At 34.2% G+C, this 18,972-nt stretch overlaps 1 protein-coding gene across 4 annotated transcripts in view; it reads right to left on the bottom strand.

Annotated features, from left to right (window-relative positions):
- The window catches only part of LOC118191000 (dipeptidyl peptidase 9), a 101,966-nt gene that overhangs the window by 60,764 nt on the left and 22,230 nt on the right, over positions 1-18,972 (bottom strand). For 3 of the 4 annotated variants that reach the window (XM_085821035.1, XM_085821027.1, XM_085821043.1), the window contains one exon: positions 1,830-2,314. The exons of the other annotated variant lie outside the window; for it this stretch is intronic. In XM_085821035.1, coding sequence (XP_085677161.1) covers positions 1,830-2,312 — 483 coding nt within the window. In that variant the 5' untranslated portion in view covers positions 2,313-2,314. The remainder of the gene's footprint in view (positions 1-1,829; positions 2,315-18,972) is intronic. 4 annotated transcript variants of the gene reach the window in all.

Here is an 18,972-nt window from a genome sequence, read left to right as displayed (position 1 = left end):
CCATATCTAACAGTGTTCACTAAAACTGTGTTCCGTAACACTTGCACTTGGACCTACACTGTATTGGGCTGTCAGCTGAGCCACTACCTGATGCCGATTTTGCTGCACAAAACAGGACAGTCCCCAAACGTTCTTTTTTTTTTTTTTTGGATGATAAGTGGACGTCCAACACCTTGGCATCTACTGCTGCTTTCACCATGATTTATTTACTTTGCATAAATACTAACAGCGGCAGATTGTGAACAACCTACCAGTCATACAGTTTCACAGATAATCGTTCCAAGTCTATGAGCCATTACAATCTGCCTTCTATCAAACTTGCTTAGATCAGCAACCTTTCCTATCACTCGTAAAAGCAAGTGCAAGAATGATTCCTTAACTTCTCCAGCAGCTGTTAAATACCATTCCTGCTTAATCACACCAAAACCTCAAATTTTAAAACTTAATATGTTTAGTTTAATACAATATAAGAGAAACGAAAAACCTTAAGTATACTGTCACAATGTTATACTAAAAAAATCTGATGTGTACACCACGACTTCCTTGTACGGAATATTAAATTATATGCATTTTTTCTTGCATTTCATTTAAACTTATTGGATTGAATTAAATATACTTTGCCGACAGTGCATAAACCACAATAGAATAAATGCATTCTTTAAAATTCACTCTAGTACTTGTTTACCATAGCAACTCTTGTGCTAGATTCACTTAACAGTATTAATAATTATATAACAGTTAACTTATATAATAATAATATAATGAAAACTAAGTTAACTGTTATATAATCCAATAATTATATAACAGTTGACTTATATATTTCGTTCATATTATAACTCATAATGCACAATTTATATCATTTAAAGAATAGAATTATCTAATCGTTGCCACATGTTCTATTCAAATACTATAATAAAGCTAGAATGATGTATAAAAAACAAATTAAGCAAACAAAACAAAAAAGAAACAGTTTTCACAGACAATTCAGTATTTCTCATTTAATTAATTCAGTTCTCACTTCGCAAGAAGGCAAAAATACATAAAAGCTCAAAATATCTATATTAAAAATTACGAAGTAAATCTTAAACACTTATTTCCTCGAAAAAATTCCAGAAAGAATTAAGCATGATTTAATTGGCAATAATAAATGAATGCGTTATCTTTGTTGTTGCGAAGCTAAGTTTCTCTAGATTGGCAATAAATCCACTAGTCTGCTGTTTCAAATGTAAACATCAATGGCTGCCATAAAAAAAGGCTTAGCGGCACTTAGACAACTTTAAAATTGTTGATAATTCTAAAAATATTGCACTCAGATTTACTAAAGGCATAAAAACCTTAACCGGAAGATTAAAAACAACATAATACAATCATTTTTAAAGCAAAAAATAACTGAAGTAAAGTAAAGAAACTGAGATCACTGAGCCGGGTAACAGAGTGGATATATATATAAATATATTTATATATGTTTGGTGCGGCCGATTGCAACCAAAATATGAGGTGCACATCTACATGTTATAGCAGTCCTATATACAAAATTTCAACGTTCTGAGGCTACTCGTTTTTGAGTTATGCGAGATACGTACGTACATACGTTCATACAGACGCCACAAAAAATTCTCTACAGAATTAATTTTAAAGCAGTTTTATAATTTTTTTGAAGGAAAAGAGTATTTTATTCTGTCCTTACGTACAGATATCACGCAAAAACATCATTAAATTGCATTCAATAGCGGTCAAAATGGAAATTTTCGTTGAAATATGCTGCCTAAAACTTTTCGCGATTACAATACTTCCTTTTTACTTCGTACAAGGAAGTAAAAAAGGCTTACCTGTAAATAATCATCATCACAATAAAACACAGCACCACAGGCTGGAAATACAAATCTCCCGATAGAAGGTTGAAAGTCAAAGGAAGTTATGCCCCACATAACTAACCGTTTTCTCTCCCACTGAAGTTGTTCTTCCCTTGAAAATCGTCCTTGAGGGTGGTACGTTTGAAATGAGGATTCGAGCAAAGGCTGCCACTGAAATGTTTCTACTTTGCTTTTAATACAATCCACTGGCACATCACAGTATAAAAGAGTTGTTTCACGTCCAGAAGAAACAGTACTTAGGAAATATATTCGATAGAAACGAGACTCATTTTCCGAAAACATTTCTTTGAATTCAAAACAATTGGGTATTTTAGCAGATATGTTCGACAACTGCCTTCGTACATTTCGAACTTCTTGCCGCAATTCTAACCATGTTTTCTTCCGTCCATTACTCCTGCGATGATTGGTGATATCTTCTGAAACTGATTCCGATTCCATTACTGTCAAAAAAAAAAGTGTCAATGAAAGATATACATTTTACAAACCATAAATACGACAGATAATAAAAAAATACAAATACTACAAAAAAACCATATAATATAGATATTTTAGGCAGAATATTTACATATAATGACATTAAAAGTGGATATGACTACCTCATGAAACAACTACACAAATTTGTTTAGCACTCTCACACTTGCCCATTATGTGATATTGATGATAAGTGTGGTTATTTGGACACTTATTCTGGACTTAATGACACTGCAACAGTTAATGATGTCAAAAATTATAGTAGTATTTTAATGTTTCTGAATAGTGTTGAGCTGCCTGTCACAGACTAATGGCGCTCATGCCTAGGTCTCACATAGGATTTAAAAAAAATGTTTTTTCATCCAGTAGTTCAGAGATTTGGTTATTAAATCATTCTGAATGTTGGATGTCTAGATTTCAGACTTTGCACTGAATATATTTTCATATATATCTCGGCAATAGCTGTGATGTACGATAAACACAAAGTATAAATATGCATACCTGCCAACCTCTAAAGATAAAAATTCAGAAGATCACGAAGAATTAATATCATGCTTTGATATTAAAAAAAATAACAATTTATACAAATAGAAAAAAGAAAATTGTACTTACATTAGTAAATCTCAATTAAGTAGTAACTAAAAAATTTATTAGGAAACATAAAACAAGAACTTAATGTTACACAAAAAAAATATTGCAGTGAATTTAGAGTGCATTTTCTGGCTTTAGCTAAAAATTCTTTGGAAAATTTCCTGTCATAACAATTAGTTTCCTCATAACATTTAGCAATTAAAATGTTTTCTAGAGTTTTTGGTGACATTGAAGAACGAAATATAGTTTTGTTTTTCTTCACAACACTGAAGACTCTCTCGCACTCAGCATTCCTGTGTGGAATTACGAGAATACCACATAAAACTCTTGCTAGTCTATCATATTGTTACGAATTTGGTATTTAAAAAGCTAACGTTAGTTCAATTATAAATTAAATGGTTTCATTTCCCGCGCAGTGCAGCGCGTGACGAATATTACAAGAAGAAAGCTAAGCCGGAAAATTAAAAATGCAAGAGCACGGCATTTAACATTAAATAAATAAATATGTCTTTTTTATTTCGAGAACGTATCAGAAAATTCTCGCACGCGATTTAAAAATCTTATAAAAGGAGGAAAACCTCTCAGTTCGTAGTAGTTGCTTAGTTTGTTGTTGTTTAGAAAACTGCTCTTGTTGAATGTAGCAAATTCATGGATTAGCTTTCTTTAGCTGTGTTGAATTAAGTTCTTTTGAACGTTTGAGTAGTTAAAAGATAACTACTGTGAGATACTGTAATACTGCATGATAATTTGAGAAAATTTAAGCATTTTTGTTGTGATAATAATAAATTTTTGTTCATTTTTCATCAGGGGCCAAGAATCCGTTAAGGAAGAGATGAAATCTGTTAAAGGCGAGATGAAAGCGGGTCAAGAGAAAATTGAAGCAGGTAAAGAGAAGATTGAAGCAGGACAGGAATAGATGAAAAAGGAAATTACCTGCATAATAGAAAATAAATTTGAGGCTATGGAAGGCAGAATGGATGCGATTAAAAACAAAATTGGGCAAATTGAAGAAAACATTTCTTCTATCAAACAACAAATAGAACAGAGAGTTTTGGCCATAGAACAACAAATCGATTATAGAGATTCTTCTGTGAAAGAGCAAATAGAAGACAGAGTTTCGGCCATGGAACAACAAATAGGTTACAGAGTTGATTCGGTCAAAGAAGAAATAGAAGGAAGAGTTTGTTCCGTTCAAAAACAAATCGAACAACAAATTGATGACCGGGTTTCTGCAGTCGCCAAGGAAGTGGATACTTTAAAGAAATTCGTAGCGACAACAGGGAGCAACTTGGATGGTTTTAAATTTTTACCAATGCCTGCTCGTTCCTCTCTGAAACTATCTACATATGATGGGAAGACCTCCTAGCAAGTGTATAGGACACAATTTTCTATAGTGGCGGAAGCGAATGGATGGGTTTCCCAAGCTAAGGCCTGTCATTTTGCAGCTTCTTTACGCAGCAGATATCCTGCAGACTCTTCCTGAGAACCAGAGACTAGACTTTGAAGCTCTATCCGGCACATTGGAGCTGCACTTTGGAGAGAAGTGTTTAAAAGACTACAGCAGGCTTCAACTAAAATCCCGTCAGCAGAAGCCCATCGAAACACTTCAGGAGCTCGCCACGGATGTTGAAAGGCTGTCACATTACGCCTTTTTGGAATGCCCGACAGAAACAAGAGAAATCCTGTCGCTGCAATATTTCATCGATGGCATCCGGGATACCGAAATACAGAAGGCTTTACGAATGGCGAACGTTAAAGATTTGAAAAGCACTTTAGTGTATGCCATGAAATTCGAGGCAGCCCAGCAAGCCACTCGTCGAGACCGCCACCCAGTCAGAGCTGCTCAAGTCCAGGAGCCAGGGGATCAAGTCACCGCTCGTCTAGATGATTTAACTAGACAACTGAACGCCTTGAGACGGAATATTGGTGAGAAGAAACCGACCGTTAAGTGCTGGAACTGCGGTGCTGAAGGGCACATACGACGAAACTGCAGAATACCCCAGGGTACGGATGTTAAGACGGCTCCTAACAAACAGCAGGGAAACTAATTAGTGGCCATCTCGCGGGGCGGAGGTTTCCAGATAATGAAAAGCCCCAGTTTAAAGCGCATCAGATTTCTGCAGTGAGAGGCAGCAGTAATGGACTTTTCATAATAGGACATATTAATGGAGTTCCCTGCAAAATACAGGAGCCAACGTTACCATCATCCGGAAAGATTTGGCTCAGCAACTGGAAAGCAAACTTACCTGGACGCTGCCCTGCGTTACCCTACAGACTGTGTCCGGTGAGAAGATCGACATCGATGGAAAAGTAAACATTAACATCACGTTTGGAAGTGCCGCTTACCATCATATGGCATATGTAGCAGAGATCGCTGATTCTTGCATACTCGGATTGGACTTTCTAAGGAAATACAATTTTTCCTTGGACTTTAAAAATAACGAATTGCATTCTACATCTGAGGACATAGCGTTATTTGGAGTTAATGATGAAGAAGTTAAATCTGTCCATAAAATCATAGCACAAGACAATATCACAATACCCGCAAGAACCGAGTTTTAGCTTCTTGGATCCATAGCCGAAATAGAAATTTCCGCTTCAGGAATATCCCAATAGCTGTAATAGCTCGAAAGGAGTACTAGTAGCCTCAACACTCGTTGACCTATCCAAAACGGTTATTCCAGTGAGAGTCGTGAATGTAACTGAGAAGGCGAGAGTTGTTAAGAAAGGTGAAGTGGTTGCTGCATGTACTCCAGTAACCAGCGTTGAAAGAAAGAGTAACATCCAAGAATCCGTGTCTTCAGAAAGCATTACATTGGAGTTATTGCAGAATGCGCAATTAAACGAAGAGAAGAATGCTGCCGATCACGTCATTAAAGATCTTCAAGTTGTTTTCTCCCGCTCGTCTTCTGATGTGGGTCGAACTAGTTTGACACAACATAGAATCGATACCGGTGATCATTCCCCGATCAAGCAACATCCGAGACGTCTACCGTTTGCTAAACAGGAAGAGGTACGAACACTTTTAAAGGATATGGAAGAAGGCAATGTCATCGAGCCTTCAGCAAGTCCATGAGCATCTCCCATCGTCCTAGTCAGAAAGAAGGACGGCTCAACAAGATTTTGCGTCGACTATCGCCGGTTGAATGAGGTTACGAAGAAAGACAGTAACCCTCTTCCTAGAATTAGTGATGAGTAGGTACTACCGAACCGGGTATTTTGTAATGGGTACTGAAAATTGGTACATCCAATTACCCGTTACTTCAGTACCGAAATCGGTACTTTTTGGTATTCGGTACTCCTGTACCGAAACGGGTACTTTTCAGTATTTGTTACTTCTGTACCGAAACGGGCACTTTTCGGTATTCGTTACTTCTGTACCGAAACGGATACTTTTCGGTATTCGTTACTTCTGTACCGAAATGGGTACTTTTTGGTATTCGTTACTTCTGTACCGAAACGGGTGCTTTTTGGTATTTGTTACTTTGTAACAGAAATATGCATCTTTTCTCGGTATTTCGGTATTCGTTACTGGAGGATTGATGAGGGTTCAGCTCATTTCGGTTTTGGTAGGAGGACAGTAGTATCTGGTTGTATTTGCGAAATGGTGATATGCACTTCTTGTGTCCATGAATGGTCTGCTCCTCAGACACTTCCGTAGTTGACATGTTTTCTGATATTCAAAATCTTACTCCGTACAGATAAAATCAAACACGTGGTGACGTGGCAGAGTTCCTTCAGTGTGCAAAATCGTTAGCTGTGTATTTCGGTACTCCAAAGTGAGGGTACTTTGGTACTCCAAATTGTTACTAGGGTACTTCGGTACTCCAAATCGTTACTAGGGTACTCCGGTACAGTAAACCGTTACTAGGGTACTCCGATACAGCAAACCATTACTCCGGCATTTCGTTACTTCGGTACTCCAAATCGTTACTTGGGTACTCGGTACTTGAAATCGGTTTTCGATACTTTTCAAAGTAACGGTTACTTGAGTAACGAGTATTTTGTACCGGGTACAGGAATGTACCGAAGTTGCCCATCACTACCTAGAATTGACGTCATTTTAGACACTCTTTCTGGAAGCAAGTGGTTCTCAACACTTGATTTAAAGAGTGGGTATTGGCAGGTAGAAATACAGCCTGAAGACCGAGAAAAGATGGCATTTACTATGGGACAAGGGCTTTGGCAATTCAAGGTGATGCCGTTTGGACTGTGTAATGCGCCGGCAACATTCGAACGACTTATGGAGACTGTTTTGAAAGGCCTTTCCTACGAAGCCTGCCTGATATACCTGGACAACATCATCATCATCGGAAAGAGTTTTGAAGAACATTTAGAAAAATCTTAGGAAGGTGCTTCAGAAACTGAAAAAAGCCAATCTGAAGCTGAGTCCCGCTAAATGCAAATTGTTCCGAAAAGAAGTGACTTACCTGGGACATGTCATCTCTCCAGAAGGTGTGTGCGCGGATCCTGAAAAGGTATTAGCGGTTAAATCCTGGAAATGTCCATCAGCTGAGAAGCTTCCTAGGGCTTTGCACCTACTATAGGAGATTCATGAAAGACTTTTCTTCCATCACAAGACCCCTTCACAAGCTGACAGAGAGCAACCAAAAGTTCTTGTGGACAAAAGAATGCGAGGATGCATTTAACAACTTAAAAGAGGCTTTAACATCTGCTCCAATCCTGACGTATCCTCAGCTCGACATACCATTTATTCTCGACACCGACGCGAGCAATGAAAGTGTCGGTGCTGTTTTGTCCCAAGAAATAAACGGCCAGGAATGTGTAGTGGTGTACTGGAGCAAGTGCCTGTCTAAACCAAAGAGGAATTACTGTGTCACCAGGAAAGAGTTGCTCGCCATAGTCAAAGCTGTAGAACATTTCCATCATTATCTATACGGCAGAAAATTCCTCCTCCGCACGGACCATGCCTCATTGGCCTGGCTTTTAAATTTCAAGAATCCTGAGGGTCAAATAGCCAGGTGGATACAGAGACTCCAATATATATGAAGAAGTCCAAGAATATGACATCACTATCCGTCATCGTAAGGGATCATTACACGGGAATGCCGACGCCCTGTCTAGACAACCTTGCCCAGAAAGCTGCCGATATTGTTCCAGGGTGGAAGCGAAATACGAACTGCTGACTCCAGTCACAAGACAAATTACAACATCAACATCGGCTGATCGAGACCCGTGGAGTGATGATGAAGTCAGGAAACACCAACTGAAAGACCGCGACCTTAAACCCATAATTGATTTAACGGAGTCATCAAACAGAAAACCTACTTGCAGGACATTTCTATCTGTAGTCCTACAACAAAACAATACTGGGCACTCTGGGATTCACTTCACATTCGAAATGGCGTATATATACCGGAAATTCGAATCGGATGATGGGAAGACGTTCCGATGGCAACTGATACTTCCAAGATCCTGGATTCCTGATGTCCTTAAAGAGCTACATAACAGCCCTACAGGAGGTCACTTTAGAATTCTGAAGATCTTACAGAGAGTTCGTGAGCGCTTTTACTGGAATAATGCAAAGCATGACGTGCAAAAGTGGTGCTGATCTTGTAATGCCTGTGCAGGTTGGAAAGGACCGAGGAAACGCAGCCGAGGCAAGCTGCAACGTTACAACGTAGGGGCGCCATTTGAACGTATCTCCTTTGACATCTTGGGACCTCTGCCACGAACTGCTGATGGCAACAAATACATACTCGTTGTCATTGATTACTTCACCAAGTGGCCTGAAGTGTATCCTATTCCTGATCAAGAGGCTGTTACAGTAGCTGAGGTGATGATACAGCACTGGATTTCCAGGTTCGGAGTGCCTCTTCAGTTACATTCCGATCAGGGAAGGAATTTTATGTCGGCAGTAATCAAAGAACTCTGCAAATTACTTGGCATTGACAAAACCCAAAAGACGCCATTACATCCCCAGTCGGACAGCATGGTAGAAAGGTTCAATCAAACCATCCTTAATAACCTCTCATTATTGGTTTCCAGAAACCAACAGGATTGGGACAAGAAATTACCACTGTTTTTACTGGCTTACCACAGTGTTGTCCACGAGACTACCAGCTATTCCCCATCACAGATGCTCTTCGGTTGTGACCTTCGTCTGCCTTGTGATCTCTTATTTGGCCACCCTCCGGATGCTCCTTCATCATCTGAGGAATATATTCAAGATCTCCAGGCCCAGTTTAAAGTAATGCACAACTTTGCACGAGAGCGAGTCAACTTGGCTACAGAGAAGATGAAGACCCGCTACAACACAAGAGCTACTGAACATCAATTCCACGAAGGAGACAAGGTGTGGTTGTGGAATCCGACTCAACGGACTCTGTTTGAAAGGACTCTGTTCGAAATTACAGTCACCTTGGGATGGTCCGTACACAGTCCTGAACAGACTGAATGACGTCATGGTTCGGATCCGTAAGTCTTCGAACTCTAAGCCTAAAGTTGTTCATTACAACAGGTTAGCTCATTACTATGGCCATAGTATGTAATGTAATTAATTGTATTAATTGTAAATAGTATAAGACCATGGTCCTTTTTTGTTTTTAAATGTGTAATTGATTTGATTTGTATTTAGTATTTGTTTTGTATTTAGTATTTGATAGCATTTGATTTGTTTAAGTTAGTTATTGCATTTACTGTTCATGTTGTTTGATATTGTAATGTAATGTTTATGCCTCAGTTATAAGTTTGACTTCCTGTCCGGGGATTGTACTGCCCGGGTCGGGCAGTCCTTGGGAAGGGGGCAGTGTTACGAATTTGGTATTTAAAAAGCTAATGTTAGTTCAATTATAAATTAAATAGTTTCATTTCCCGCGCAGTGCAGCGCGTGACGAATATTACAAGAAGAAAGCTAAGCCGGAAAATTAAAAATACAAGAGTACGTGCATTTAACATTAAATAAATAAATATGTCTTTTTGATTTCGAGAAAGTACCAGAAAATTCTCGCACGCGATTTAAAAATCTTATAAAAGAAGGAAAACCTCTCAGTTCATAATAGTTGCTTAGTTTGTTGTTGTTTAGAAAACTGCTCTTGTTGATTGTAGCGAATTTGCGAATTAGCTTTCTTTAGCTGTGTTGAATTAAGTTCTTTTGAACGTTTGAGTAGTTAAAAGATAACTACTGTGAGATACTGTAATATTGCATGATAATTTGAGAAAATTTAAGCATTTTTGTTGTGATAATAATAAATTTTTGTTCATTTTTCATCGGACTTGTGCATTCATTTCATAACGAATCCGTACACATGCAACAATATTTTGGTGTTTCATCAGCTATTTTTATTCTTTTTAAGGTACCAACGAGGACATCAAGTCTATCTTCTCCAGAACTGGCAAAGTCTTCAAACTGTGCAGCAGAAAACTGGTTCTGTAGTTCATCTAAAGCATCATTATGACATTCATTTTCTTTAATTGTTAACAAAAATGGAAATTTATCAATAAAAAAATGAATTTTATCAACTCATTAATTACCAAGGAGGCAATATTATCCCCCGTAGCATCTCCAGCAAAAGATGAGTTTTCATTTCATTAGAAACATCACAGAAATATGTGACAATGATGGGGTAAAGCTTCCAATCGCTGTCGTTGCTGCCATCGATTGACACTGAAAATGCTGAATTCTGGAGTGCAGCTATCGTTTTACTTTGTGCATCACAAGCAATGTCGTTCACAATAGAAGACGTTTTCGTGCGAGCACAAGCATATTTCTGAGCAATCTCTGAGTCGGGAAACATCTGTCTGAAAAATTGACCGGCGTGATCGGCAGCACTTAACGGCACGTTGTGTTCCATGAGGAATGCAGTAAACAAACACTCTGCCAAAATGACATCGGCATCCGAATTCATAGCCGAATTTGAAAAAAAAATCATCCACTTTCTTTGACGTTGTCAAAGCCGAAGCATTAACTTCATGCTTTTTAGACTTAACATGCTTCACAATGTCGCTTCTTCCACTGTGACTTATTATGAAGTCACACACGCACACGTTGCAAAATGCATAGTTATTTCCTTTGAAGGATTCTTTAATTGTTGGAAATTCGGCTTTGTAGGCAGGCCGAAAATATTGAGAATATGGTTTTTTTTTAACTTATTTCGTAACAATGACGTAATAAGAAAATTCGTCGCACGTGCAAACAAACAAACAAAAACAAAAAAAAAAAAAAAAAAAAAAAAAAAAAACAGAATGCGACAATCCACGCTTGCTGAGTCTGAGCTGAGTAATTCCCTTGCTGCTGAAGCGAACGCGAAAAAAATAATTTGGCACCCACAAAGAAAAGAGTGGGAGAAACAAGTTCAGCGCATTGGATTGGCTAATTAAGCGTCGAGTTGGGAGAAACCGCAAGTTACTGGATTTGAAGTAGTCGGTAGTTGGCAGTAAAACACGATGCAATTGGCGAAAAATTCCAAATTTCGACAAAAATCACTAAAAACACTTGAAAAAGGAAAAAAATCGTAATAAATGGATTACGATCTAAAAATCGTAAAGACAAACGCATTTTCGTAAAAATTACGAAAAATTCATAAAAGTTGGCAGGTATGAATACGCAAAAGCATACAAATTCTCTCTTCCTGCCTCATGTGCATAAAAGAAATTATTCTTATCTAATCTTTAAAAGATGATATAATTGTGGAAAAATATAATATCTGTAATACACAGTATAACACACTGTTTTACCGGATAATGGAAACAAAAAATATTTTTTTAACAATAGACGAGTGCATGGAATTTCAGGAAGATGAGACGGATCAATCTGATCAAGGAAAGTTACAACCCTTGTCAAGAAGTTTTATACCTATCCAGGTATGAATACAAATTAAGAAAAGCATGCATCAGAGGGATTACTTGTAACCAGAGAACATATACATTCATTCTGACAGACTATTTTAACCCCACTTACATCATTCCAAAATATGCACGTAGATGGTCATGACTGTTATTTTCTAGTGAAAATAGCATCAAGTGTGTTTGAGTTGTAAATCATGTAGCCTGTAAATCATGGCTAATTAAAAGTACAGATTTACAGCAAAAACATAATTTATAATAAGTCTCCTCAAACTACGCACTGTTATTTTTTCTCTAGATAAGAATATAAGCTGTAAAACATTATGCTGTTTGTTTTGTATTATGCTAGTATGCACTATTATGTCCTAAATTATTTTATACAATATATTTATTGTGTTAATTTTATTGTAAAACAGCGTTCAATAATAAAACATTTTACAGATTAATCTATTAAAAGCTTGCTTAGGGAGTCAACAATGATTTTCAATGTAAAGCAAGAAAGTAATTTAATGATTAATAATTACATTTTTCTTATTACTTAAAAGTTATAACAGAATAAAAAAAATTAGTATTATAACCAAGAGATATTTTTTCAGACAGGAAATAAAACATTATGTATCATACTTTTTATTCTTACTTATCAAACATTATTTTAGTCAAGAATGGATAGCTGAAATCTTCTTACTTATTATTAAGGGAAAATTATAATAAAAACATAACAATTAGATAATGAAGGTTAATATATTGAAAATTAAGAGCATATGAGTTCCATAATCTTGCAATCAAGCATATCAAATTTTGATTCCCTTATGACTGATTCCCAGAAGAAACTCCAAACTCACAATTGCCAACAGGAAAAATATTCATTGAAAATAATTTTCAGCTTATACAAAGAGAATTTCATTTCAAAATTTTGCCGAATTTTTTGTGAGTTTCAAAATGGAAACATATCCTTAAATTTCTGCATTCTACTTCAATTAATTTATATACATATACATACATATATATATTATATATATATATATATATATATATATATATATACATATCAAATGTTGTATGAACTTAAATCCATTTAGTGCGAATACAAGTTATTATTACTTGCGCAATTGCTGCAAAGTTAGTTAATAATAATTTATTTCCTAAGTTTAATTAAAGTAGAATTATTTAGTGGAATGACATTTAGTGATTTCAATATGAGTTAAACTAGCAAGATATAAAAGTAAGGAGGTTGCTAACCTTCAATACAGTAAAGTTTTTGTATAAGAACTTTAAAACTTAAAAAGGTTGGAGATAATATATAAAGCGGGTACATTAGGTAAGAGATAAATAGCGCTAATAGCTGCTATTTAGCATATCAAATGTTGTATGAACTTAAATCCATTTAGTGCGAATACAAGTTATTATTACTTGCGCAATTGCTGCAAAGTTAGTTAATAATAATTTATTTCCTAAACAGTATTGATTAATTGATTATATTATCTCCTAAGTTTAATTAAAGTAGAATTATTTAGTGGAATGACATTTAGTGATTTCAATATGAGTTAAAATAGCAAGATATAAAAGTAAGGAGGTTGCTAACCTTCAATACAGTAAAGTTTTTGTATAAGAACTTTAAAACTTAAAAAGGTTGGAGATAATATATAAAGCGGGTACATTAGGTAAGAGATAAATAGCGCTAATAGCTGCTATTTAGCATATCAAATGTTGTATGAACTTAAATCCATTTAGTGCGAATACAAGTTATTATTACTTGCGCAATTGCTGCAAAGTTAGTTAATAATAATTTATTTCCTAAACAGTATTGATTAATTGATTATATTATCTCCTAAGTTTAAAAGTTCTTATACAAAAACTTTACTGTATTGAAGGTTAGCAACCTCCTTACTTTTATATCTTGCTAGTTCAACTCATATTGAAATCACTAAATGTCATTCCACTAAATAATTCTACTTTAATTAAACTTAGGAGATAATATAATCAATTAATCAATACTGTTTAGGAAATAAATTATTATTAACTAACTTTGCAGCAATTGCGCAAGTAATAATAACTTGTATTCACACTAAATGGATTTAAGTTCATACAACATTTGATATGCTAAATAGCAGCTATTAGCGCTATTTATCTCTTACCTAATGTACCCGCTTTATATATTATCTCCAACCTTTTTAAGTTTTAAAGTTCTTATACAAAAACTTTACTGTATTGAAGGTTAGCAACCTCCTTACTTTTATATCTTGCTATTTTAACTCATATTGAAATCACTAAATGTCATTCCACTAAATAATTCTACTTTAATTAAACTTAGGAGATAATATAATCAATTAATCAATACTGTTTAGGAAATAAATTATTATTAACTAACTTTGCAGCAATTGCGCAAGTAATAATAACTTGTATTCGCACTAAATGGATTTAAGTTCATACAACATTTGATATGCTAAATAGCAGCTATTAGCGCTATTTATCTCTTACCTAATGTACCCGCTTTATATATTATCTCCAACCTTTTTAAGTTTTAAAGTTCTTATACAAAAACTTTACTGTATTGAAGGTTAGCAACCTCCTTACTTTTATATCTTGCTAGTTTAACTCATATTGAAATCACTAAATGTCATTCCACTAAATAATTCTACTTTAATTAAACTTAGGAGATAATATAATCAATTAATCAATACTGTTTAGGAAATAAATTATTATTAACTAACTTTGCAGCAATTGCGCAAGTAATAATAACTTGTATTCACACTAAATGGATTTAAGTTCATACAACATTTGATATGCTAAATAGCAGCTATTAGCGCTATTTATCTCTTACCTAATGTACCCGCTTTATATATTATCTCCAACCTTTTTAAGTTTTAAAGTTCTTATACAAAAACTTTACTGTATTGAAGGTTAGCAACCTCCTTACTTTTATATCTTGCTAGTTTAACTCATATTGAAATCACTAAATGTCATTCCACTAAATAATTCTACTTTAATTAAACTTAGGAGATAATATAATCAATTAATCAATACTGTTTAGGAAATAAATTATTATTAACTAACTTTGCAGCAATTGCGCAAGTAATAATAACTTGTATTCGCACTAAATGGATTTAAGTTCATACAACATTTGATATGCTAAATAGCAGCTATTAGCGCTATTTATCTCTTACCTAATGTACCCGCTTTATATATTATCTCCAACCTTTTTAAGTTTTAAAGTTCTTATACAAAAACTTTACTGTATTGAAGGTTAGCAACCTCCTTACTTTTATATCTTGCTAGTTTAACTCATATTGAAATCACTAAATGTCATTCCACTAAATAATTCTACTTTAATTAAACTTAGGAGATAATATAATCAATTAATCAATACTGTTTAGGAAATAAATTATTATTAACTAACTTTGCAGCAATTGCGCAAGTAATAATAACTTGTATTCGCACTAAATGGATTTAAGTTCATACAACATTTGATATGCTAAATAGCAGCTATTAGCGCTATTTATCTCTTACCTAATGTACCCGCTTTATATATTTATTATCTCCAACCTTTTTAAGTTTTAAAGTTCTTATACAAAAACTTTACTGTATTGAAGGTTAGCAACCTCCTTACTTTTATATCTTGCTAGTTTAACTCATATTGAAATCACTAAATGTCATTCCACTAAATAATTCTACTTTAATTAAACTTAGGAGATAATATAATCAATTAATCAATACTGTTTAGGAAATAAATTATTATTAACTAACTTTGCAGCAATTGCGCAAGTAATAATAACTTGTATTCGCACTAAATGGATTTAAGTTCATACAACATTTGATATGCTAAATAGCAGCTATTAGCGCTATTTATCTCTTACCTAATGTACCCGCTTTATATATTTATTATCTCCAACCTTTTTAAGTTTTAAAGTTCTTATACAAAAACTTTACTGTATTGAAGGTTAGCAACCTCCTTACTTTTATATCTTGCTAGTTTAACTCATATTGAAATCACTAAATGTCATTCCACTAAATAATTCTACTTTAATTAAACTTAGGAGATAATATAATCAATTAATCAATACTGTTTAGGAAATAAATTATTATTAACTAACTTTGCAGCAATTGCGCAAGTAATAATAACTTGTATTCGCACTAAATGGATTTAAGTTCATACAACATTTGATATGCTAAATAGCAGCTATTAGCGCTATTTATCTCTTACCTAATGTACCCGCTTTATATATTATCTCCAACCTTTTTAAGTTTTAAAGTTCTTATACAAAAACTTTACTGTATTGAAGGTTAGCAACCTCCTTACTTTTATATCTTGCTAGTTTAACTCATATTGAAATCACTAAATGTCATTCCACTAAATAATTCTACTTTAATTAAACTTAGGAAATAAATTATTATTAACTAACTTTGCAGCAATTGCGCAAGTAATAATAACTTGTATTCGCACTAAATGGATTTAAGTTCATACAACATTTGATATGCTAAATAGCAGCTATTAGCGCTATTTATCTCTTACCTAATGTACCCGCTTTATATATTATCTCCAACCTTTTTAAGTTTTAAAGTTCTTATACAAAAACTTTACTGTATTGAAGGTTAGCAACCTCCTTACTTTTATATCTTGCTAGTTTAACTCATATTGAAATCACTAAATGTCATTCCACTAAATAATTCTACTTTAATTAAACTTAGGAGATAATATAATCAATTAATCAATACTGTTTAGGAAATAAATTATATATATACATATATATACAGTCAAAAGTCGTTAATCCGGACCTCAAAGCTACAAACTTTCTGCGCATACCTTTATGCATGCGCATATACATTTACGCATGCGCATATACATTTACGCATGCGCATATGCATTTACACATGCACGTTTAATGTATAACGGACGGTATAAGCTAAGCTAAAATTATCTAATTATCTATTTCAGTTAATGTTGCAGATTGCGTTGTTCCTTAATCTTCGAATTGGATCCGGCTTATTATTTTTTGCAGACTGTTAGAGCAATTTTACAAAAGTAAGCTTGAACTTTCGATTATGTCAAAAAGAATTTCCGATTCTGGAGCTGCCAAATATATATATATATATATTAATATATATTAATATATATATGACTAAAGCATGTTTCGATGTCCATCAAACAAAAAGTTTAATTGCTGCAAAAATAGATGAAGGCATATCATTTGTTTCTCTAACCATTCCGAAATCAGTTTATCAATTTCACGCTGCTCTGCGGGGGGAGGGGGGACTTCGCGGCGCGCAATGAACTGGAAATTGATCTGTCAGCACTATCCTCATCTTCAGAGCAGATGTTTTTACTTTATTCGACTTATAATTCCTTACTAAATGTAGTGTTTCATCTCAATGTACTCCAATATGATTTAAATCAATTTCCTCGTCATTATAAATATCCCGAATACATATAACATAGTTTTCTGGTTCAATTTTCTAATTTCGACTATGCGTAATGTATGCTTTACGCATGCGCGTGTTGAAAGAAATGTTTAACAAAATTAACAAATAAATATTAAGCTTTTTTTTTTTTTTTTTTGTAAATTTTGATACTCTTTAGATCATAATTGTTCTTTACTTCATAAATTACGGTTTCAAATTCTAATTTTATAATTTCTGCATGCCATCTAACCAGATTTAATTTGATGATCTATAATCCGGAAAAATTGATAATCCGGAATCGCCGAACTCTCGGTGAGTCCGGATTAAAGACTTTTGACTTTATATATATGTATACATAATAGAAGACTGAAAATTCTGCTCACTTAAAATTTCCCAATAGCCCAAATCTTCTAACATTCAAACATAGATGATTTTGATAGCTTTTAACAACATTTGCAAATTATCAGTTTCTTTATTTATTATTAAGCAAATATGAGTATCAGTTTCTTTATTTATTATTAAAGCAATTTCCACATTCTATTGATTACTGCTTTTTTTACTTGATACCAAATAATATTTTCCAAAAGTCACTAAGTTTATACCCACAATTAAGATTAAGGAATCAGTGGGAAAGAGCTAAAATATGTGCAAGTGCTCCAATGATAGTCATTTTGTACTGTGAACATGTCCATGAATTTGGAAGGATGCTGAGTGATAAATGAAAAATTTTACATCTTGTGCAAAGTCAACATCTGCCAAGTCATCTGAATGATAAATGGCATGGTTAGATAACACAATTGCCAAAAAGCTCTGGAAGCGCAATCAAAAATACTTTAGAAGATGTTGTAGGAAATCAGAAATACTATATTAAGGACAAATGAGTGCTCAAAAGTTTAAATTAATTCTGTTTTAAGATATGAAGATATAATAGGCATTGCATTGAATAGTAAAAAGAATTTAATGAATTGAACTTTTTAGCCATAGAAATACATAAAAAATTTTAAATGCAAATTTAGCGATTGCCAGAAAATAATAAAATAAACACTTTTTGTAGCACCCCTTTTCACTTCAAAAACCACATTTTTAGAGTCAAACATTCATGAATTTTTGAGTTAAACTTATGAAAAATTACTTGTATCTTGCTACAACAGGCATGTCAATCTCAGTACCTATCTCAGTGTAGGCCAAATAGTTATCAGTGTACAATAGAGAGGGCCACCTGGATGGGAAGACTATTTTCAAACTTAATGGTGTATTTAAAAAGCAGCGCAAAGAGTATTCAATAAAACTGTAGTTTAAAAAAAAATAGTAGGAACATTAGGAAACGTGGATATCTAGTGTCTCAACAGATGGCATCTTTTACTGCAATCAAATTCAAATGTCTGAAGATATGCCATTTAAACTAACAAATTTCAGAACAGAGGTCAGATGATTATCTTAAGCTGGATCTTGTAGGTGATTTGTTCCATTACAAAACTGAAAAAAGCCACGTTTGGTACATATTACCAAACATCGAAATTATGTATGAAGCAAATTTCCGCACAGTTAAGTATTTTTTAAATTCAAGGATAATCACTTCTCTGAATTTCTGCATATAATTTCCTGTTTCCTTTCTGAATTTACTCATACTGAATTCCTATTAATTTCATCTTTAAAAGGGCTGGCAATTTCTCAACATTGGTTGAAAAGGAAGCAGAAAATTAGGAGTGTTCATCTTTGATGGATCTAATACTGCAGAGCCTTTTTTACTATTCAACTGCTGAGGCTTCTAGGCATATGCTTTGCACAAAACAGGCTATGTTTAATTTGTTTTGTAATTAGCAGGTTAGCAGAA

Source organism: Stegodyphus dumicola, chromosome 1 (assembly GCF_044657685.1).
Source record: "Stegodyphus dumicola isolate Sdum_Otavi_A_Nest chromosome 1, ASM4465768v1".
Classification (NCBI taxonomy): Eukaryota; Metazoa; Arthropoda; class Arachnida; order Araneae; family Eresidae; genus Stegodyphus; species Stegodyphus dumicola.
Note: the sequence above shows the minus strand (reverse complement) of the source record. Positions and strands in the feature narration are given on the sequence as shown.